This window comes from Cetorhinus maximus, chromosome 4, assembly GCF_964194155.1.
Source record: "Cetorhinus maximus chromosome 4, sCetMax3.hap1.1, whole genome shotgun sequence".
Classification (NCBI taxonomy): domain Eukaryota; kingdom Metazoa; phylum Chordata; class Chondrichthyes; order Lamniformes; family Cetorhinidae; genus Cetorhinus; species Cetorhinus maximus.
In genome coordinates this window covers 56,547,124-56,572,060 of record NC_135882.1, presented here as the reverse complement: position 1 = coordinate 56,572,060, position 24,937 = coordinate 56,547,124, and the positions used below count along the sequence as shown (strand labels likewise).

General features: G+C 43.3%; 1 protein-coding gene across 1 annotated transcript in view; it reads right to left on the bottom strand.

Annotated features, from left to right (window-relative positions):
- The window catches only part of csmd3b (CUB and Sushi multiple domains 3b), a 2,128,577-nt gene that overhangs the window by 527,695 nt on the left and 1,575,945 nt on the right, over positions 1-24,937 (bottom strand). The window contains exons 19-21 of the mRNA XM_078541225.1: positions 23,854-23,970; positions 12,955-13,170; positions 12,351-12,539 (exon numbers count right to left, since the gene is read on the bottom strand). Of these exons, the coding sequence (XP_078397351.1) occupies positions 12,351-12,539; positions 12,955-13,170; positions 23,854-23,970 (522 nt within the window). The remainder of the gene's footprint in view (positions 1-12,350; positions 12,540-12,954; positions 13,171-23,853; positions 23,971-24,937) is intronic.

Here is a 24,937-nt window from a genome sequence, read left to right as displayed (position 1 = left end):
GGCATCATGGCAGCTGCATTAAACATTTGTGGTAGTTGCACAACAGCTGAACATTGAAGGAGTGGAATTCCTCCCTATTTATACATGCCCTTGGCTGTTCAGCCGATGCATTGATGTGGCAGTCGATAAACTCCTTAACCTGAGGGGTTCCAATGATGGAAGCAAATTTCACTGCTCTCTGTTCCTATGTGGCTCCATTAGTGGTGAACTCAATGTATTCCAAAGCCCTCTCAAGCAGAGCATCCATTACCTGCCTTGTGTTGTGATGGGCAGCTACTTGAGAGATGCCAGTCAGCTCTGCTACCGTGCTTTAAAAGGATCCAGAGGCACAGAAGTTCAGCCTCCCCAGTTTAATGGCAACTGGCAGGCCGTTCACATAGAACTGGCAAGGAATGAGGTGCTCCTCCGATGGCACCTATATTCTGTCACATTCAGGAAGCTCGTTCTTTGTCAGTATACTTTAAGATGAGGGTACCCGCCTTTGTGTCCTCTGTGCCCCTTGTGCATCACCCATGCATGCCTCAGGACCAATGGACTTTATTTGCTGCTGGAACATCTGCTCCTCAACCATGCTTGTCTCCAACTCGGAGGAGTTCAAGCTCATGTGCAGGATGGGCACCTGTACATTATAACAGCCTACCTGGACTCCTCTGCTATGTCCCACTAACCCTGGAGGTTCACACCTCCCAGTTCGCTTCAATTGATCCTGTGCTTTTGGACCAAACTCTCTGCACACTCATTGGCGACTTTGTGCCATGCCATGAAGAGCTTTCTAATCCTTCCTCCTTTTATACACTACAATTAAATGTACCCGCCTCCATGACTAGCTCCCCAGTATGATGCTGTCTCCTCTTCATGGGCATAGTTGTGACCCATGACCTTTCTCCAAAGCTGTTTGCTGTCCTTCGGCAAGCTCTCATTTTTTGCTCATATGCGTGCTAAGTTGATGATCCAGCACTTTTGGGTGGGATGCCACTGCATGGTACTCAACACCTCCACCAAAATCACTGGGAGGCAGGATCACACAGGAAGCCGACACACCACTTGGGAATGTGAAATGGCCAGCAAGCCCACCTCCAATCCTGCCTCCTCATCCCAACAAAAATTCAGCCTGTTAACTCCCTCCTTAGATACTGCCTTATCTGATGAGCATTTTAATAATATTCAGTTTTTATTTCAGCATCTGCAGTGTTTTCTTCTTGTGTTGATAATTCTAGAAAGGTTGGGGTAGAGTCTCCACTTTGGGTGTAATCGGCAATCTGGGCGCAAATTGCACCTGTTTTGGGAATGTTTCCTTCCCTCAAGTTCCTGCTCGAATATATTTGCAATTTCACCTAACCTAAAATCTGACATGAACCAATCGGGCTGCATTTAGAAACATAACTTTTATCAACATTTGTTTTTAAAAGATATTCCTTCCTATATTAACCTATATTTAGCCTTTTCACAGTTTGATTAATGCAGCTGAACATGGATTGAACATAAATAAGCATTTTGAATCACAGTGAATATTAACCGCCTGTGAGGAAATCAATTTTAATGGCTTTACTGAAAATGACTTTTAAAAATATACAGAACCATTTGTTAGTTATATTGGGGTACAATTGTCAGTTTCGTAGTAAATTTAAAAAATATATATACTCAAGCTTTTAAAATGTTTCTAGTATTGCTCTTGCACCCAAAAAAAAACTTAATTTTTAAGCTGACCTTCAAAAGGGTGGAAAACAAGCAAAACTAGTGGAAGCTCGCACTGGTGATTAATTCACCCTGGGGGCAGGGCTGGCTTCCAGCACAATGTTTTTTAACTGGGTCAAAAGATCATGGAAAGACAATCTGCGCAGAACATAATTTGCACTTAAAATTCCTCAATCTTTTGTGAGAGCTATGCGACCTTGAGCTAATTGCACCATAAGTCCATCAGAACTGGGCAGAAACTCGACCCCAACATTTTTACTTATGTCCTTGGGGAGAATTTTCACGTCGGCGTGCGGGGGCGGGCCCCACATGCCGACACGTAAAGTGACACGTGGTGACATCGAGTGTGAATCCCGACATCATCGCGCGTCATTCAGATCATTCGTTTGGCGGGTGTGCGTCGGAGGCAGCTGCGTGCCCATCAAACTGTCAAAGGCCTGTTAAGGCCATTAAAAAGCAAATTAAACTAATTATCAACGCTGCCCATCCAGCCTTAAGGTTGGGGGGCAGGTGAAGAGCCCAAGCGGCCTTCGCGTTTTTCAGGAAACCTCATCCACAGGCGGGATGAGGTTTCCTGAAGGTTTAATAAAATCTATAAATAATTTATTCACATTTCATAAACATGTCCTAGCTCATGTGACACTGTCATATGAGGAGACATGTCTAAATAATTTTTACCTTTCTTTATTTAAATATTTCAATATGTTCTTAATCTCCCTGAGGCAACTCCGTGCCTCAGGGAGATTTCTACACTCTTTCGTGCGCATGCACGTGAAAGAGTGCAGGCTCTGACTCTCCCTCTTCCCCATCGCCCACACAGGCAGCATTCAGCACGACCGGCCGTGTGTCACGCTGGGCGAGCCAATGTAAAATGGCGGCACGGAGCCAATTGCGGGCAGCGGTCGGCTCCGCGTCCGCCCGCGCCTGCTCCCTACTGGCCCGCCTGACATGAGGAAAGTTTTCCCCCATAATGCAAACTGTGATATTTTAGTATCGGTATTTTATACAACATATACAATATTTATAGAAATGGACAACATTTGCTAAATAATCCTCAGGGTGCTAAGAATTACAATGACAACCAATTTAAGATTGTCAGTTGGGCTTGTAGTGTGGCGCATTTGCATGTACTGGAAGCTACGTATATTAATACATAGGGCCCTGTTCTTTGCAGCAAGAAAGAACAAGTACACACATTGCATCTGTTTCAGCTAAACAAAATAAGTGACAGCCATTTGCTGACTTATTCCTCAAGGCAATGCCTTGACCAATCAGGATCAAGCTGCCTGGTTCAAACAATGCTTGGCAGTTAACTGTCAGTCACCATCACTAATGCATTCTCCATGGCAACACCACTTGCGAACCAATCAGCACTCTCCTCACAAAAAGTATAATTTGATTTTTTTCCCTTTATATTGGTATTCTTGCGAGGTGTCCTGATGAGTGCAAGATGAAAAGTTTGCACGTCTTTTTGTTTAGCAATATTTTCGTAATATTTTTACCTTTTTTTGCACCAGAACACAATAATAATCAAGACCAATATAAGATAAGACCAAAAAATGGTTGGCTTATTTTTCTACTGTTGCACCAAACTTAATTATTTCCATAAAGAAATCAGACTTGCTGTTCCAAGTCTGCAATCTGCATATTTTGCATATTGCATCTCTCTGCATTTCCCTTATTCCTTCCTTTCTTGAAGACATTGACTTCCAAGCTGCAGTAAGGTTGCAGAGGCAGTAATCAACCATCAGCATCCACCTCCATGTGGCCTTCATTCATGTGCGAGCTGAAATACTAAGTGTTTGAAGCTACTCAACCTTGAGAGATAACAGCTGAGTCTAATCTGGCTATCACTTAATGTCCACATATGTGCACTTCCAGTGGATGTCAGTGAATCGTGATTAAGTACTCAAATCCTGGCCAATTTTTCTTTTTCCTAACTCAGGGCTATTGAGGTCAATTGTACCACCTCTACTATTGCCACAGCTCAGCAAACACTTCTCATTAATGTGTGTGATGTTGCCACTGGAGAATATAACACTTTAAGCACTGATTTCAGCAACAAGCGCTCCCCAGAAAATACATAATATGCATCACTTGCAGAATAAAGCTCCTTTCACTCTGCCCCAAAATGCATTCTAACCTCAATATGCTAAGAGTACCTTTTGCTACACTAATGATATTTTGCACTTCCCACAGCAGCCATTTTGAAGGATTCTCAAAATGAGCTTATGATTTCAGCTTTAAATTGCTGTTATAACTGTCAACACAAGTATCACAGAGTGTACTTTCTGATATAGAAGTGCTGACTAAAAAGGCATTAACTTCATATCTGAGTAATTCCTTTGATGATTAAGGCAAAAAAGATTGAGTATATTATATATATTACATTTTGTTGTATCTAAATGATAGCAATGGAATTCACTCTGAAATTTATCCCCATTTTACTTTCACAACTATGCAGTGCATGCATTTTCCAGCAAGTCGCTGCCAAGTTAGCGTAGTTCATTTTGCGCACAGAGGGTGAAATCGTTTGGAGTTGACAACAGTCTTGGCTACCGGCTGGAGAGCCCTGCATTGCTTCTTTTTGAGAAGAACCGTTGCATTTTATGCCACTCGGGCACTTAACAGGCGAGCGGTGGGCCTTCCCCGGGATCAAGGACCCTTGGGTATGGAAGTCTCAGCTGCTGAGAGCTACCAGCCAATCAGAGGCTGGTAATCTCTTCTGTAATCAGCAGCACCACTGCTGAGGCAGTGGTTGCTGCTGATACTACACCCATCTGAGGCCTTGGATTGAGGGTCGCTGGCACAGGTGAGCAATGATGGGAAAGGGGTTGTGGGGTGGGAGTTGCCTTGGGGGTGGGAGTTTGGCAGGCACCCCCCTTCCCAATGCTGGGTCCCTCAATCAGGCACTAATTGCCTTTGAATGAAGAAACCCCCACGGGCCCGCAAAAATTTGCTTGTTGTACTTCCCGCATGACAAATTCCCCCGCACCACTGAGTTGACAATGACGATGGGATGAAGCCCTTAAGTGTGCATTAATTGCCCACATAAGGGCCTTATTTGGCAGTGGGTTGGGAGTGGGGCTGGGGACACTGAGGAGGGCACAGAAATCTGTCCAGGGTACTTATATTTTTTGAGGGAAGCTAATTGAACTAAAGATCTCTGTTGTTGAAATGTGCTAAAGTGGTTTTGTGAAAAAGCATTATTTCCAGGTTAGATTGCCTTTCCTGCTGAATAATCAGGAATCAATAACAGTCTAGCTCATTAATCATAATATGGATTACAACATCATCATTAATATTTATACTGGACTATTTTTATGCAAAGTATAACTATGAAAGATAACTTGCACTTCTACATGATTGTTGACTATAAAATCTAGTTAACACTTGTTATTAAGTGCTCCTTAGACACCATTTTAATACTTAAGGGTCCCTTAAAACAGAAGAGTGGAACCACTGCTACAATAAAGTCATTAAGGACAACTTGTGTGGGTACTAGGTGGGAGGAGAGAAACAGATGTTGAAAAGTTCCCTCAATTAATCTGTGCTTTCTTGTTAAATGTTAATGTTTATTAGTTCCAATAGTGTGCTAAATATTGTGATACCCGTGTTGAAGAGTAATGGTACATTATGCTCTTTTGTCCAACCTATCAAATTAAGCACTCTCAAGACATATAACTCATGGACTACACTGTTAAAACAAAGTTTCCCCTTATGTCAGAAAGTACCACCTAATGCATTCGTGCGGTATCTCTATCCACACGACCGACACAACAGCACCAATTTATCAATTAGTGCCAAATCATGAGTGGCTTGGGGTTATGGACTTGTGCTAGTTGGATCTGAATTGAAATTGCCTTATTTCTCACCAGTACCAAACACATCAAGCATGTGATCAAAGAGAGTCCGAGGGTGAGGGTTATGAGGAAGTGTAGGTAAAGGAATCAGCAGACAAGATTTCTTGTTGCACCCCAGTGTTCTCTAACAATAATAACATAATCTGAAGTGCCCATCTGAATTTGGAGAAGCCTAAGATTCTAAGTAAGTAAAGCTACAAAGCATGTGTCAACCTACATTGTCAATGGCACCAGGATGTGGTATTTCCTGGTCGTCAGACGGAGGTGCGGCGGTGACGTGTCGCCTTGTTCTGATTATCTGTTCAATTGTTTAAACCGTATGCGTAGAAATAGACACTCCTTCTCCCTGAGAACTGTGAACCTCTAGAAAGCATTCTTGGATGACGTGTTGGGTGCTGACTCTCAGCATGCCTTCAAGAGGGGGCTGCACCAATTCCTGACTAAGTCAGGGATTGCATGATATAGGAGGTGATTGTCTTTCAAGGTAACACATTGTCCATATAATGTTCTATACTGTTTTGATTGCCAAAAGGGGGTCAGGGAGGGATTTTACAGAGCATTTTTGACCTACTGACCCTGTTTTTTCCTGTTATCTGCCTCTCCCAGGAGAAAAGATGGATGTGGAGCAGTGGGTGTGAGGCAGGGAGAGGGGTGGGTGGGAAAATCATTTTGCCATGATGGTCTGGCCATTGTGGTATGGAGCAGGCTTTATGGGCCAGCAGGTCTTTTCCTGCCCATCAATTCTGTATGTTCACACATTTATCTAGTACTGGTAGTCCAGCTGAAGGAAAGATGTGGACTTGTGGCAGATGGGTGTCCAACTGAGGGATGTTAACTTTGTGTAGAGATAATGGTCGCATGACGAGCAAGTGTTCATCAAATATTCAGTAGTCAGGTCAGATATGTGGTGACTGTTGAGGTGAGGTGACATTGACTGCCCTTGACATTAAGGCAGCATTTGACCGAATGTGGCATCAAGGAGCCCTAGCAAAACAAGTCAATGAGAATCAGGGGGAAAACTGTCCGCTGGTTGGAGTCATAATTAGCTCAAAGGAAGATGGTTGTGGTTGTTAGAGGTCAATCATCAAAGTCCTAGTACATTGCTACAGGAGCTTCTCAAGGTGGTGTCCTAACCCAACCATCTTCAGCTGCTTCATCACTGACCTTCCCTCCACCATCAGGTCAGAGGTGGGGATGTTTGCTGATGATTGCACAATGTTCAGCACCATTTGTGACTCTTCAGATACTGAAGCAGTCCATGTCCATATGCGGCAAGACTTGGACAATATCCAGGCTTGGGCTGACAAGTGGCAAATAACGTTCACACCTTACAAGTGCCAGACAATGACCATCTCCACAAGAGAGAATCTAACCATCTCCCCTTGACATTCAATGACATTACCACTGCTGAATCCTCCACTATCAATATCCTGGGGATAAGGCACCTGGGGGCTATCATTGATCAGAAACTAAACTGGACTGGCCATACAAATACTGTGACTACAAAAGCAGGTCAGAGACTAGGAATTCTGTGGCGAGTAACTCACCTCCTAACTCCCCTAAGCCTGTCCGCTATTTACAAGGCACAAGTCAGGAGTTTGATGGAATACTCTCCACTTGCCTGGATGAGTGCAGCTCCAACAACACTCAAGAAGTTTGACACCATCCAGGACAAAGCAGCTCACTTGATTGGCACCCCATCTACCAGCATTCACTCCCTCTACCACTGACACAGTGGCAGCAGTGTGTAACATCTACAAAATGCACTGCACCAACTAATCAAGACTCCTTCAACAGCACCTTCCAAACCCATGTCCTCCACTACCTAGAAGGACAAGGGCTGCAGATACATGGGAACACCACCACCTGCAGGTACTGCTCCAAGCCACGTACCATCCTGACTTGGAACTATAATCGCCATTCCTTCACTGTCACTGGGTCAAAGGGTCCATAGCCGTGTGGAAAAGGCTGATTTCTTGCTCACCATGTTTAAATTCAACACAAAAACAGAATTACCTGGAAAAACTCAGCAGGTCTAGCAGCATCGGCGGAGAAGAAAAGAGTTGACATTTCGAGCAATTTCCAGTTACCTGGCCCCAACCGCTTCCTCTTCACCATGGACGTCCAATCCCTCTACACCTCCACCCCCCACCAGGATGGTCTGAGGGCCCTTAGCTTCTTCCTTGAACAGAAGCCCGAACAATCCCCAACCACCACTACTCTCCTCCGTCTGGCTGAACTTGTTCTCACACTGAACAATTTCTCCTTTAACTCCTCTCACTTCCTCTAAAAAATACAGACCTGCTGAGTTTTTCCAGGTAATTCTGTTTTTATTTTGGATTTCCAGCATCCGCAGTAGTTTTTTGTTTTTATCTCTATGTTTAAATTCAAGTTTGTAAAATCTCAATGTGTGTTCAATTAAAAATCTTTGCATTCATTTATAATTGTTACTTTCATGCATAATATTTGAAGCAGCAATGAATATCATATATCTTGAAAATGTTGAAACTGAAACAAGCAAAGATTCTCTAATGCTTAGTATGTTGTGCAGTTTTAAAGAAATCCGTTGCTAAAACTCAATCCCCAAGATGGAGACTGAGCACATGACATCTGAGCGCGTCCGGAGGAAAAGAGAAACAATTGAGTAAATATTTTGGGAACGAGGAAACTGTTCAGCTCATTTAAAAGCAAGCAGAATAAGAATAATTGACTGAATAAGAGACGCCTGTAGGCAGCCCATCCAGACAGCCATTGTTAGTTTTTTTTTCAAGCTGAGCATCATTGCCATTGTAGCAGAGCCCACCTAAACTGGCAAGCACGGGAAATCCCTTTGACTCCAAGTGAACGCTGACACCATCTTAACATTCAGACAGCTCTTAAAGTAGAACCTATACTTTCAAAAATTTAACCATGGATCAGAATTCAACACTTCCAAATCAATTCAGACTAATCCAAGGCCCAGATTAATCACATAATTGGGGACTTTTGAGGAAAGGATTCCTAAGGTACAGCACCTCTTCAGAAGCAGAGCGGGTTAACACGTTGCATTAATCGGCAGGCCTGATTGTGGATTACATTATTGCACAATAGGGAGTTGATGAATCATCTGCAAAATTTGAAGAGGTAGTAAAATCATTCAACATTTAATTTAATCTAAGAAGCAGTAGAACACTGGAAAGAGCTGAATTCAATAAGAGAATGCAACAACCAGGGGAACCAGCCGATTCATTCATCAACAGGATGGCAGAAGTTTGTGAATATGGAGATTTAAAATCCGAACCCAAAGGCAGATTAGTGGTAGAAGTAGCAGACGATGTACTCTCTGACCTCCTGCAAACAAAGGAAGATCTAACCCTGGAAAAGGCAATCCAGGTAGTTAGACAGCCGGAACTCAGTGAGCAGCACAGGACCATTTTAAGGGGAGAGAATAAAATGTGGTGCAAAGGACAACTCTCAGTCCAGCTAGTTAAGCCACAAAGTTACAGAGACACTATGGGCAGGATTTTACTTTCATCGGTGGGCGCACGCCTGATCGGATGTAAAATGATGCGCAATGACGTCAGGCGAGCGTCCTGACATCATCGCATACTCTCGCGATCTTTCGGTCGGCAGGTGCGCGCGAGAGTCAGCAGCGCACCTGTCGACAATAAAGAGGCCTATTAAGGCCCTTAAGCAAGTAATTAATTTGTACTTTTCACTGCCCGCTCAAGCGTTCAGTTGGCGGGCAGGCAAATAGGCCAGGCGGCCTTTGCATTTTTTACGAAACCTCATCCATGGGATGAGGTTTCCAACAATAAATAAAAAAAGCGGAAATAAAAACAACTTCATTTTAAACATGTCTTTCTTCATGAGGCTGAGTCACATGTGGGGACATGTTTACATCATTTTTAAAAAATTTATTTTTGTTTCTCCAATTCTTCAGCTCCCTGACGCAGCTCTGTGCCCTCAGGGAGCTTTCAGCGTGCGCTCCTGTGCACATGCACAGACTTCCATGCTCGCACACCTCCTGCCCTCACCCCGGCTGCACAGACTTCCGTGCTCGCACACCTCCTGCCCTCACCCAGGCTGCGCTGAGTGTTTCAGCGTGGCTTTCGAGTTGGCTGGCCGATGGCGGGTGGTGGACCTTTTCCCAGCTGCTCCCAGTCCCACCTGCTGCGCCTACCCGACGAATGGAAAATCCTGGCTCATAAGTTAGGAAAGCAATACCCGAACAGGCCAGATGATTGACCATGCCAGCACTGTGGAGCAAAGCGCCCTCACAGGCAAGGTCAATGTCCTGCAAGTTCAGCTCAATGCTTCCAATTCAACAGGATTAGACACATTGCAAACTGCGGAAGGCAAAAACTCTGAAATGCACAGAAGGCCTAATGAAGATCCATGAGGTCGAGACTGCAAACCCAAAAAGCTCTCAGACGTGCTTCCTGGATGAGGTCAAAGATCTTTATTTCTCATTTTGGAGCGCAAACATTCTGTCAATAGCCATCTGACAAATTTTAAATTAGATACAAGAGCCTGTCAAAGAACCTTGGCTGAAAGACCTCTGGCTTTGAATACGAACACACCTCTTTACGCGCCTGGAGGAATCCAACTTCCAGTCACTGACATAATCTTGGAACAACTAAGGTATGGTGGAAAACAGATCTCTAAGCTGATGTACTTCATCCATAACCAGCCTTTCTCCCTCCTGAGCAGAGATGCCAGCGTAGCCTTGGATCTCCTCAAAATGGCAGATGATGCCAAGACAACCATTGTTGTTAACCAAACAGAGCTGCATGTTCCTGAGTACTCAAGCAAAAAAGAATATCCTGACTGGGACTTCAGCTGTGAACTGTCTTCTCTCTTTGCGGATCAGGTTTGTCCATTCTCATTGCGGGTCCCAGAAAATTCTCAATGGTCAGACCAGCCAACCACCCAGGAAGGAATCACCATGCCACCAGTGGAAGAGGTGAAAGAGTGTGATCATCAGTCCGAGGAAGCTCAATCTCCGGCCCCAACAATGGTACAGCAGGTCAACGCTGCAACCACTTTGCTAATGCTGCAACTCCCAGCCAGCATGCCAAAGCCACAAGAGATGCTGGAACCTGGTCACAGCGAAAAGCAGAGGTAAACCTACACTAAACCTTATTCTCATCACAGAAATCTTTTTCCTCAGCCACACAGGGCATCAAGCTGACCCACATGACGACGGAAAAAGTGAAAGAAGTGACAAGGAGACAAACATAATGGTCTCTCGCCCTGCAAGAAACAAGTTAGAGTAGCAGCAACCACTGATCACTGCAACAACCGAATGCAGTTCAAAATGAAGGAATGGAAGATAAGAATGAAAAAGTACCCAGGTGCCAATTCAATCTCCAAACCAACAGGAAGAACCAGCAAAGAATGGAGCTTACCACTCCTCCAACAGAAGTGCAAACAAGAGATGGAACAGTTATAAGGCCTCCAGGCCTCTTGAACCTTTATGATGGAAGGAAGTCATTGATGAAGCAGCTGGAGATGGCTGGGCCTAGGTCACTACCCTGAGGAACTCCTGCAGTGATGTCCAGGAACCAGACGATTTATCCCCAACAACCACAACCACCTTTCTTTGTGCTAGGTATGACTCCAACAAGTGGAGAATTTTCCCCCTGATTCCTATTGACTAGTTTTGCTAGGGCTCCTTGATGCCACACTCAATCAAATGCTGTTTTGATGCCAACGGCAGTCATTTTCACCTCATCTCTGGAGCTCAGCTCTTTTGTCCAAGTTTGAACTAAGGTTGTAATGCGGTCAGTAGCTGAGTGGCCTGGTGGAACCCAAACTAAGTGTCAGTGAGCAGGTTATTGCTGACTAAGTGCCGTTTTGATAGCTACACAGATATGAATAAAGATCTTTTGGCAAAAACACTCACAGCTATTGTTGCAACTCCAATCATATTCCCTGTATTCAAGTTAGAAATGGTAGGAAGTGAAAATAAAATGGAAAAGAAGAAATAATGAACATAAATGTAAAAGGTCTTTTTTTGGGCTGGGGCTAATTGTCGTTGCTGATGGCTTATTTTCACACCAATTAAATTAAAGCAAAGAATGATGATGCGCTCCAGAATTTTTTCAAACATATTAAGTAGAATATTAGTCTGTGGACAGATAAGAAAATGGGTTCTTTCTTCATGAGAAATACTTTTCTACTTGCACTTTTATGGATCCTGGTGGTATGAAAATATGGGCATGTGCTACTACTCCATAGGTGACTCATTTTGACCAAAAAGAAATTCATTGACTGCCAGTTGATGCATAAACTTTCTATATTACATTTTTCTAAACAGCCTAGGGTGTTCAGCATTTGATTATTATAAATCAGGACATTTTAATATCAAAAATAATTCGCTTTCATTTCAACATCATTGTGTCATTGTTTTATTGAATAAGTACTTTCAATACCATAACCCCACCCCAAATCAAAATGCTATTTTTCCCCCATTAGCAAGATCATTTTCTCTGAACTAAATCTTTAATTACAGTGTCACATTGTTGTCCTTCAAGCTACTGGATTTCAAAGAGTTTAATCAATTGCTATTTAATCTACATTCACCTGCATGGCATATAGATTGCTCAGATTCAGCCAATAATTTTAGAACTCAAGTCAACCATGAAAGGAGATCTAATTCCATTCTGCTCAAAGACCACTATTATCTATTGCACTGAAGCCAATTTGAACATTGCTGTGACTAAGTGTTTCATTGTTATGTGCATGCAATTAAGTCCAACTCCAAAAACAACTACATGTACAAGCAAACAAAAGCAGCTGACCACGTACCCACACACCTTGGCAGAGGTGCACTCCACACACGACGGCCACCTCCAAGACATGTGATCTGGGATGCACCTTCCAAACGGTAACCAGGAGTACAGGAAAAAGTTAGAGAATCGCCAATCCCAAAAGATGTCCCTATACGTTTGCCAAATGTTGGATTTCCTGGGTCTTCACAGGGCTCCAAGTTGTATTCTGCCAATATCACCACAGATGTGTGTTAGGAAGCATAATTTTTTTAAAAAATCAATGAAGAAAGCTACCTGTAAGCTTACACATCATTAAGGTCTGAACTGGACTATTTTAAAGAGTTATATTTAATTAAACAAATGGTAAATGCCGCAAATGTCTGACCATTGGCACTTGAAATTAAGATGTGTTAATATTTCAGGTTTGACCCCTCATCAGAATTGGATGAATAAGCTCAAGCAAACTAAAGAGGAGAGAACAATTGGTAAAGATCAAGAGTTTAAATATCCTAATTACTTTCAGCACTTCCTATTTTCATTTCTCATCTACAATTTATTTCTCTCCAGTGCTAAACTTAAAATTAACCACTTTCATATTCAGACTTATTTTATTTACTAATTAATATTTTACATCTTCTCACCTGAAAATGTAATATTAAATCCTTCATATGATATTGAAAAGTCTGAGATGAAGCGTAGCTGAGCCTTGAAATTTCCATACAGACCAGCATTAATTGGTGCAAGAAGTTCTGAGCCAGTCAGCCGTGCTAGAGGCTGAGTAAAGCTGCCATTCTCTGTGATTAGAAAGTAGTCATGATGATCCTCCAGGTGAAATGTGTGAAAGGTGAACTGTACACCTACAAATAAAATGGAATGGGTTAAAAATAATCACGTTCAAATCTCATTAATGGCTTACAGTTAGGCTCGAATCACCGATCCATTTTCTTTTATGGAACAGGTGCTCACGCAAATTAAAGCTCCCTCACCTCCCTCCCTCAAGATAATTATTTTTACAACAACCCCTGTTGCACAGTCTAGCACAACTACACTGGATTTAGAAAATAATTTACCAATGGATTGATTAGAATTTATACAGAAATTCATTTGTATTAAAAATCTGCAGAAATAGCACCGCCAATATCTTCTAAAAGCATAATAAATGAATGGCCAATGTATATTTTAAAGGTCACTTATAGGCTAGATGAACACTCACTATGTGACACTTGACACTGACGAATTAACAAGCCATAAATAGGGCATTTTACAAAGGAATAGTAATGCGAAAAGCATCATAACTGTTAAAAAATCTAAATAATTCCACTCCCTAGTCATGTAAACAAAATACAAAGCATAAGCTAAATCCGTCTGACTTGTGCTTGTGAAAGTTAATTTGTGAAAGTTGGATTTGAAAATGTTTATCCTTTGAAACAAGGTTCAGAGGCAGTTGATCCTGACAAGTTTCTTCCCCACTGAGATCCCCAGAATTCAATAATCTGTTATCAAAAGAAGAGTAATGTCCATCCAGTCCCTGTGGTACAGCGATCACATACATTGTCCGATCTGAGCTGTCTTCTAGCCTTTATCTTGTTTCAGCTTTTCTCTTCCTCATCATTTCTTTGATAAGCCAAACTTCAATAATCCACTCTTGTAATCCAGATGCACAGATTTACAAGGCCCTAAGATAATCATATTATAGAAGCAATGAAATGTGGCTCTGGACAACCACTGAAAAATATACGCAGTGGTGGGGGCTGGTGGTAGTTGGGGGGAGAATTTCAATGCGAGTGGGTACATGTGTTTGGGTGCACATGGGGAGGTTAAATCCTGGGAAAAAAAACAAGCAGGTCTGGGAGCCTCCTCCTACCCACCGACATCCACATTGCATGCACCCCTCAAGAGAGGTGTGTTATCAATTTCAAAATGTTAATCACACAATTACAGAGGTGTTTACATGGCTTTTGGAATTTAACTGTGGTCCATGTGTTTTCTGGGCTTCCTGCAGCAAGCCAGTAAAAGCAAAGTGAGAACACGATGACAAATAAGGAGATGAAGACATGACAGGGAAAGCACTGACACTTCACAGCTGCTTTCTGCCCTGCTTTGTGAAAGGCTTTGTTGTCTGTACTTATGCTGAAAGGTTACTTTTACAACTTTGTCAGCATTGCTCAGAAATAAAACAGAAACTTACCAATCTAGCATTGTATAACATAACTATGTGCAGACCCTAGTACAAATACAATCTTGGCTCTTTCTCTTCCTAGCACTTCTATGTGAATTCAGAGGTAGAGAGAGACTGCTCAGGCCTCTTCTTTGACCGCTGGCATACTCTGGGTTTTGAAGTCCGTAAGGGTCCTGCCAAAGGCTGCTCCACCTTCACGTGCAAGGGCAGACTCGGCCACCAGGACACGAGGCAACATGTGGAGTACTGACAAATGATCCTGCTAAATTTCCTTTGTTGTGTGCTGCCTGTTTATGTCAATACAGAGTACCTTTATGTATTTCTAGTGGACAGCTTGTGAATGGCTTACATGGCACCATCTTAATTGCATGCATAGAGGGAACATTCGTACTGAGTAGAAGGGGCAGCGTGGGTGAGAAATAGAAGTGCTTTGAGCCGTATCTTCACTTCCTCGTCCCCTTATGTCATCCCTCTCCTGGCCCATCCACACTCACCTGCCAGCAATGAACTGGAGAAGACTGCTGTAGATCAGAGGGGTAATGAAAGGCCAAGACTATCATTCACCCTATTTAAGGTAGCATTCAGAGTGCAAGCCGTTAATGGTGACTTGAATGGTACATTTGATGCACCACTCCTTTCTTGGGCCAAGACATCATTGAAAAGGTCTGTAACATCATGCCACTCATGCTTGAGATGGACTTCTCCAATTTCTGTATGTTTGAAGGCCCAGTGGGAGATTAAAGACATGAATCAAAATGATCAAGATAAAAATGTTTTAAGGGATCGTTATACACATGATCATATTTCAATTACTGCTGACATCAAGTTAACTTCCCTGGACCTACATGCTCAAATCCCTCCAATCAGATTTCCACCTGTCACAATACTGAAACAACTCTTTATGACTGTGACAAAAGTGAACTTTTCCTCCTCGTCCTTCTTGACCTGTCTGCAGCCTCTGATGCAGTTGACCACACCATACTCCTCCAGCACTGCTCCACTGTCAACCAGCTGGGTGGGTCTGCTCTCACCTGGTTTCATTCTATCGATCTATTCGCAGTTTGAGAATTACTTGCAATGGCTTCTCATCCTGTTCCCGTACCATTACCTCTGATGTCCCCCAAGGATTCATCCTTGGCCCCCTCCTATTTTATTATTTACATACTGCCCCTTGGCAACATCTTTCGAAAGCACAATTAGTTTTCACTTGTACGCTGATGGCACATGTTCCTTAAATAAATTAAGTGAAAAATTCTACGACATGTGATATTTCATGCAAAACTGAACTTGCATGAAGAGTTGCAAAATAATGGGCCAGGAAAAAAGCCAACCTAATTCACTGAATTGAACATATTAAAAATTGCAAATGAATAGCATAGAATCTTAATTGCAATTTTCTCCCATTCACAGATCTTTAAATGTGTCAGGAAAAGTGGATATAACTGTCAAATAATAAACATGGGGAATACTGGGCTTTATGAATAAAGGCAGAGCGTACAAAAAGAAGGAAGTTTATGATAAGCCTTTACAAATCTTTTTCAACCACTGCAGTCCATGTGGTGTAGGTACACGCACAGTGCTGTCAGGAAGGGAGTTCCAGGGTTTTGACCCAGTGACAATGAAGGAACAGCAATATATTTCCAAGTCAGGATGGTGAGTAACTTGGAGGGGAGCTTCCAGGTGGTGGTATTCCCATTTATCGGCTGCCCTTGTCCTTCTAGATGGTAGCGGTCGTGGGTTTGGAAGGTGCTGTCAAAGGAGCCTTGGTGAGTTCCTGCAGTGCATCTTGTAGATGGTACACACTGCTGCCACTGTGCGTCGGTGGTGAAGGGAGTGAATGTTTGTGGATGGGGTGCCAATCAAGCAGGCTGCTTTGTCCTGGTTGGCGTCACGTTTCTTGAGTGTTGTGGGAGCTGCACTCATCCAGGCAAGTTGGGAGTGTTCCATCATATTCCTGACTTGTGCCTTGTAGATGGTGGACAGGCTTTGGGGAGTCAGGAGGTGGGTTACATGGTGCACGAATCCTAGCTTCTGACCTGCTCTTGTAACCAGAGTTTTTATATGGCTAGTCCAGTTCAGTTCCTTGTCAATGGTAACCCCCAAGATATTGATAGTGGGGGAATTCAGTGTTGAAAATGCCATTGAACATCAAGGGGCAATGGTTGGATTCTCTCTTGTTGGAGGTGGTCATTGCCTGACACTTGTGTGGCGCAAATGTTACTTGCCACTTGTCAGCCCAAGCCTGGATATTGTCCAGGTCTTGCTGCATTTGGCCATGAACTGCTTCAGTATCTGAGGAGTCGCGAATGGTGCTGAACATTGTGCAATCAGCAGCGAATTCTGACTTTATGATGGAAGGAAGGTCATTGATGAAGCAGCTGCAGATGGTTGGGCCGAGGACACTACCCTGAGGAACTTCTGCAGTGATGTCTTGGAGCTAAGATGACTGACCTCCAACAACCACAACCATCTTCCTTTGTGCCAGGTATGATTCCAACCAGTGGAGAGTTTTCCCCCTGAGTCCCATTGACTCCAGTTTTGCTAGGGCTCCTTGATGCCACACTCCGTCAAATGCAGCCTTGATGTCAAGGGCAGTCACTCTCACCCCACCTCTGGAGCTCAGCGCTTTTGTCCATGTTTGAATCAAGGCTGTAATGAGGTCAGGAGCTGAGTGACCCCGGCAGAAGCCAAACTGAGCATCAACGAGCAGGTTATTGCTAAGCAAGTGCTGCTTGATAGCATTGTTGATGACCCCTTTCATCAGTTTACCGATGATCAAGAGTAGACTGATGGGGCGGTAATTGGCCGGGTTGGATTTGTCCTGCTTTGTCTGCAGGACATACCTGGGCAATTTTCCACATATCCGGGCAGATGCCAGTGTTGTAGCAGCACTGGAACAGCTTGGCTAGGGGCACGGCAAGTTCTGGGGCACAAGTCTTCAGTACTGTTGCTGGAATGTTGTCAGGGCCCATAGCCTTTGCTATGGCACTATCCAGTGCATTCAGCCTTTCTTTGATATCATGTGGAGTGAATTGGATTGGCTTAAGACTGGCATCTGTGATGCTGGGGACCTCTGGAGGAGGCCGAGTTGGATCATCCACCCGGCACTTTTGGATGAAGATTGTAGCAAATGCTTCAACTGTATATTTTGCACTAATGTGCTGGGCTCCTTCATCATTGAAGATGGGGATATTTGTGGAGCCTCCTCCTCCAGTGAGTTGTTTAATTGTTCACCACCATTCACGACTGGATGCGGCAACACTGCAGAGCTTAGACTTGATCCGTTGGTTGTGGGATCGCTTAGCCCTGTCTATCACTTGCTGCTTATGCTGCTTGGCACGCAGTAGTCCTGTGTTATAGCTTCACCAGGTTGACACCTCATTTTTAGGTATGCCTGTTGCAGCTCCTGGCATGCCCTCCTGCACTCTTCATTGAACCAGGGTTGATCCCCTGGCTTGATGGTAATGGTAGTAGGGGATATGTTGGGCCATGAGGTTACAGATTGGGTTTGAGTACAATTCTGCTGCTGATGGCTCACAGCACCTCATGGATGCCCAGTCTTGATTTGCTAGATCTGTTCAAAATCTAACCCATTTAGCATGGTGGTAGTGCCACACAACACAATGGAGGGTATTCTCAATGTGAAGGCGGAACTTCGTCTCCACAAGGACCGTGCGGTAATCACTCCTACCAATACTATCATGGACAGATGCATCTGCGGCAGGCAGGTTGATGAGGATGAGGTCAAGTACGTTTTTCCCTCACCACCTGCCACAGTCCCAGTCTAGCAGCTATGTCTTTTAGGACGCAGCCAGCTCCATCAGTAGTGGTGCTACCGAGCCACTCTTGGTGATGGACATTGAAGTCCCTTACCCAGAGTACATTCTGCACCCTTGTTGCCTTCAGTGCTTCCTCCAAGTGATGTTCAACATGGAGGAGCACTGATTCATCAGCTGAGGGAGGGCAGTAGGTGGTAATCAGCAGCAAGTTTCCATGCCCATGTTTGACCTGATGCATGAGACTTCATGGGATCCAGAGTCCATGTTGAGGACTCCCAGAGCAACTCCCTCCTAACTTTATACCACTGTGCCACCACCTCTGCTGGGCCCATCCTGCCAGTGGGACAGGACATACCCAGGGATGATGATGGTGGTGTCTGTGACATTACCTGTAAGGTATGATGACTATGTCAGGTTGTTGCTTGACTAGTCTGTGAGATAGCTCTCCCAATTTTGACACTGTTAGTAATGAGGACTTTTCAGGTTGACAGGGCCGTTGTCATTTCCAGTGCCTAGGTCGATGTCAGGTGGTCTGTCGGGTTTCATTCCATTTTTGTGACTTTGTAGCAGTTTGTTACAACTGAGTGGCTTGTTAGGCCATTTCAGAGGGCATTTAAAAATCAACCACATTGCTGTGGGTCTGGAGTCACGTGTAGGCCATACCAGGTAAGGATGACAGATTTCCTTCCCTAAAGGACATTAGTGAACCAGATGGGTTTTTACAACAATAGACAATAGTTCCATGGTCATCATTAGACTTTTAATTCCAGATTTTTACTGAATTCAAATTCCACCATATGCCATGATTCAAACCCAGGTCTCCAGAGCATTATCCTGGGTCTCTGGATTACTAGTCCAGCGACAATACCACTATACCATCATCTCCCCCTAAGTCCAACTTTGGCTATATTTTAGGAAGGATGTCAAGGACATGGAGAAGATGCACAGGAGATTTACAGTTGAGAGATTTCAGTTATGTAGTAAAATAAGAGAAGTCGAGATTTTCTCTTTAGAATCATGAAGGTTAAGGGGACATTTGATCGAGATCCAAAATTATGAAGGTTGATCCTACCACTGGTAGGAATATTGGTAACCAGAGGACACGTTTAAGATGATTGGCAAAAGAACCAAAGGGGAGATGAGAATTTTATTTTATGCTTCAAGTTCTGTTCCAGAAAACACTGCCTGAAAGGGTGATGAAAGCAGATTCAATATTAACATTCAAGGACAATTAAATATTGTCTTGAAAATAAACACTTGCAGGGCTATGATGAAAGATCAAGGGAGTTGGACTAATTGGATAACTCTTTCAAAGATCCGGCACAGGCAAAATGGGCTGAATGTCCTTCGGGGCTGTTTGATGCTATGATTCTAATATATTATATTTAAATTAAAGACTGCAAAATGCAATAACAGTGAATTGTTTTTGTATGTTGTGCAGCACAAGTGGCGTACATGTTTCTTGTATTTTGCTGCACATTTGCCCATTGTCTGTTGTTGGAACGTCCTGCTGCTAACTACTTTCCTCGATGAAGGAGCCATGCTGCTGGATGGCTGCATAATCAGCTTTGATGTTACAGATGTACAGAAGGTCCATTATCATTATCTGTGACTAACACTGATGAGCCTGCACCACGGTGAGAGGTCTCTAGCACTGTAGTTGCTACATGCTTCACGCTATGTCACCTGTGCAGGACTGCGTAGTGGCACAGAATTACTGTTCAAATTAGCTCCTGCTGCTTGAACTGTGCAACTGCACTGTGACTGATGATGGATAAAATTCCTTCACAATAGATACTAATCTATGTGAGCACAAAACAATGGGTATCCATAAGGTTTCAGAATCCCTCCTTCATGTTTGCCTGTAACAGTTCTCTAAGCAAGTACTGTACTGTACTGCTGTACTGTACTTACTGTACATGAAGCCACCACTATAAGTGCTAGTAATGTTACCATGTTCATAAAGAAAGACAGCAATGCAGATAACTGTTTCTTCATGACTTTATTGCTGGGAATGCATATCTGTGTTTTGACTCTTCTCAAAACACTTCAACTCCTGAGCCCTTGCCCCATTTACCTCCCTCTCCCCCAGTCAGAGCTCCACATGCTACCTTCTGCCCCAAAGACCAAGACCACCACTACACAAGACAAGGTGGTAGGCAGGGTCCTTACAGGCTTCAAAACCCAGAGGACGTTAGCCAAGAGCAAATGAGCTGTAGAGCAGGAGACGAGAAAGCTGTCTGTCGTTCTACTGAAGCCAAAAGAGCTGCACCAGGTGAAATAACAGGAAAAGGAAGAGAAATGATTTGTATTTGCACAAAGGTAGTTATTTGGGTGTTAAATACTGTGTCAAATTGTCACTTTTCTGTTTCATGTTTTTAAACCATTAAATTTATTGTATTTTAAACTCCGTCCTTCCCATTTTCCCTGCCACCTGCTATCTGAACTTCAGGTTTTTGAAAATTGGCATGATAAGGGTTAAAGAAAAATAATGTATGTCTGGAGAGGAATGATTTGTTGATGGAGTGACTGATTTGTGCTGAGGACTAGCGGGCCACAGTTGGTTCAGAATTGGTGTGCCAGATCACTGCACTGCCTCAGATTAACTGAAACATGACCACATCAGTCTGGCCTATAAGTACGCCTGGAAAATAATTGTGTGGCTGCAGGTGACCTCACCACATCAAACTCCTCCTCCTGTTTGCTTCTCCTCTTCCTCCTCTGAGGATGCAGTGCACTTATTGTCTTCCTCCTCCTGGAGCTCTAGTCCTCTCAGCTGAGCAATCCTGTGCAAGGTGTAGCAGACCACTACCATTCTGGAAATCCTGGCTGGAGCATCCTGAAGGGTGCCTCAGGCCAAGCACTTGAATTGCATCTTTAGCATCCCAAATGCTCACTTAACGACAACTCTTGTGCTTATGTGGCTTATGTTGTTTCTTTCCTGGCCATCAGCGGTGTAGGGCTCTTCACAGGTGTCATCAGCCATATCTTCAGAGGGTAGTGCTCCCCAAGGAGCCATCTGCTGACTCTGCTTCAAGGTATGAACATTTGTGGGAGGCTTGACTGGTGCAGGATAAATGATTTGTCCAGTTTACTGGGCAGTTTGTACAAAGATGCGTGATGTCCTTTTGTTGGTTACACTTCAGCTGAACACTGATGGAGTGGAATTCCTTTCAGTTGATGAAAGGTCCTGGGTGATCTGAGTACATTGATTGCCACATATGTGCAATCTATGTTTCTCTGGATTTGTGGGAAACCAGACACGGTGGTAAATCTGAGCTCATCCTGAGTGACCTTATCAGTGACAAAGTGTACATAAATACTGAAGAATGCATTTGGGTGAAAAGTCAACAGGTTCCTGCTGGCTCCTCAACATGCCAACAGTTTCAGCTGCCATGTGCACAGAAACCCACGCATGTTGACAGGTTAAAATTTCCCCTAGATTTGGACTAACCAGTAGACAACCAGCACATGTCTAGTTAACTTTAGAACTATGTGCCAAGGGAAAACAGAAGGAATTCTAATCCAACAGAGGATTGTCTGAAATATTGTAAGACCAATTTCTTCCATATACAATAAGGCCTGGTATGTTTGGAAATTAGCTCGAAGTTTAAGCAAGAGTAATGCTGCATCACTCTGCAAAATGTATTGTCTCTGAAATCAGGTACGTGAATGATCCGAATCAGATTCCTTCATATTTGATGATGATTTTGATTTATTTTCTACCTGGGCTGGAGCCACTTTTCCATCCTACTTTACCATCTAAACCCAACTCAATACACTGTGCCTCCCAAAATAGTTTCTTTTTATTCTTTCACAGGTTGTGGACATTGCTGGCTAGGCCAACATTTATTGCCCATCTCTAATTGCCCTTGAGAAAATGATGGTGAGCCACCTTCTTGAGCTGCTGCATGCCATATGGTGTAGGTACACCCACAGTGCTGTTAGGGAGTTCTAGGATTTTGACCCTGGGACAGTGAAGGAATGGTAATATAGTTCCAAGTCAGGATGGCATGTGGCTTGGAGAGGAACTTGCAGGTGTTGGTGTTCCCATGCACCTGCTGCCCTTGTCCTTTGAGGTGATAGGGTTTACGAGTTTGGAAGGTGCTGTCAAAGGAATCTTGATGAGTTGCTGCAGTGCATTTTGTAAATGGTACCCTCTGCTGCCACTGTGTGTCAATGGTGGAGGGAATGAATGTTTAAGGTTGTGGATGGGGTGCTAATCCCTGGATGGTGTCAAGCTTATTGAGTGTTGTTGGAGCTGCACTCATCCAGCCAAGTGTGGAGTATTCCATCACACTCCTGACTTGTGCCTTGTAAATGATGGACAGGCTTTGGGGAGTCAGGAAGTGAGTTACTCACCAGAGAATTCCCAGCTTCCACAAACCTGCTTTTGTAGCCACAGTATTTATATGGCTGGTCCAGTTCAGTTTCTGGTCAATAGCAATGCCCAGGATATTGCTAGAGGAGGATTTAGTGATGGTAATGCCATTGAATGTCAAGGGGAGATGGATAGATTCTCTCTTGTTGAAGATGGTTATTGCCTGGCACTTGTGTGGCAAGAATGTTTCATGCCAGTTATCAGCCCAAGCCTGGATGTTGTCCAGGTCTTGTTGCATATGGACATGGGCTGCTTTAGTGTCTGAGGAGTCAGAATAGTACTGACCATGGTGCAATCATCAGTGAACATCTCCACTTCTGACTTTATGATGGAAGGAAGGTCATTGATAAAGCAGATGACGATGGTGGGCCTAGGAAACTACCCTGAGGAACTCCTGCAGTGATGTCCTGGTACTGAGATGATTGACCTCCAACAACCACAACCATCTTCCTTTGTGCTAGGTATGACTCCAACCAGTGGAGAGTTTTTTTCTCTTATCTGTGTTGACACCAGTTTTGCTAGAGCTCCTTGATGTCACACTTGGTCAAATGCTGCCTTGATGTCAAGGGCAGTCACTCTCTCCTCACCTCTGGAGTTCAGCTTGTTTGCCCATGTATAGACCAAGGCTGTAATGAAGTCAGGAGCTGTGTGGCCTTGGCAGAACCCAAACTGAGTTTTATTGAGCAAGTTATTGCTGAGTAAGTGCCACTTGATAACACCTTTGATGACACCTTCCATCACTTTGCTGATGATGGAGAGTAGACTGATGGGGCAGTAATTGGCCAGTTTGGTTTGTCCTGCTTTTTGTGGGCTGGACATAGCTGGGCAATTCTCCAGATATCCGGGTGTATGCTAGTGTTGTAGCTGTACTGGAACAGCTTGGCTGGTTCTGGCTAATTCTGGAGCACAAGCCTTCAGTACCATTAAACTGGATTAATCAGAATGTTATTATAATGTTAAGAGGCAGTCATTATTTTCACTGCCTACAATTAATATATAAACTTTCCTCACTTTGCTCACTGAAACCAGTGTGTTGCTGATTGAGTTAGTGTCATATTTGCAGATCACAGGTGACCTGGTTCAACTCAAATAATTGTAATTTTCAGATTCCTTTCAACTCAAAATTGACTGCATGACTGGAATATGATTAGGCAGATTATAGGCAGGAACAAGTAAAATCCTCATATACACAATTCATTACCTTTACCATGGGAAACCTCCACAGTCCAAGTACAATTTAATGAATTTGGATAGAAGTCAGGGTAACCAGGTGATAAAATAGTGCCAGTGGGTCCTCGAATATCTCCACCACATAGAGCTACAAGGGAAAAAAGAAAATCAGTATTTAAGTGGAAAATTTAAACTCTTTGGATTATTTGCAATACTATGCAAGGAAAAAATGCTTATAATCCACAAAAGCATCCAAGTCAAACGCTATATAAATTATATTTGCACTTCAATTGTAATCATGGTCTTGGTATTTCTTGTCATTACCACATTACCCATTTACAACTCTCAAACTTTTCTATGGGGAATCTGCTACAATGAGTCAAACATGATTACTGCAGTACTTAAATTCCCAGGTGCTTTTCATTTCCACTAAAATAGATGTAATGTGAGCAGTCCAGCTCATTCAAATCACTCAAGCCTTCCTGAACACTGATTATGCATAGGAATTACTCCCAGTAAATTAGTTTGGGAATTATTGTAAATTGTGCTACTCTAGCCCTATCAGACAGATGTCTCTTCAGAGTAGACTGAGTTCCAGAATATAGAATTATGTCCAATACACTAACATTACAATCAAAAGGGGAAAATGCAAACTATCCTTTGATTCAGACTGTTAGGCATATGTGCAATTAAAGATACAGATAGTGAAATACAAGGGCAATAAGCCTTTTAGCGATGCATTTGCTCCTCAATGAGCAGCTGTGGGTGCACAGCTTGTAATGGAGGTAGAAAATCCTCAACTGTCATTAGTTACAGTGAAAAGAAACAAATACTGTTGCTGTTTGCGCAAACACGTTAGTGTGGCCATATTTAATGACTCTTGCAGCCTGCAACAGATGTTGTGAAATATATCTAATAAAAACAGAAAATGCCAGAAATACTCAGCAGATCAGGTAGCTTCTCTGGAGAGCAACAGAGTTAATGTTTCAAGTCATGATGACCCTTTGTCAGAACCCAGGGAAAGTTAGAAATGTAATGAGTTTTTGAGCTACTGGGAAGGGTTGGGTTGGGGGGGCAGTGGGGGGGAAGTGAAAGAACATAAGGGAAAATCTCGT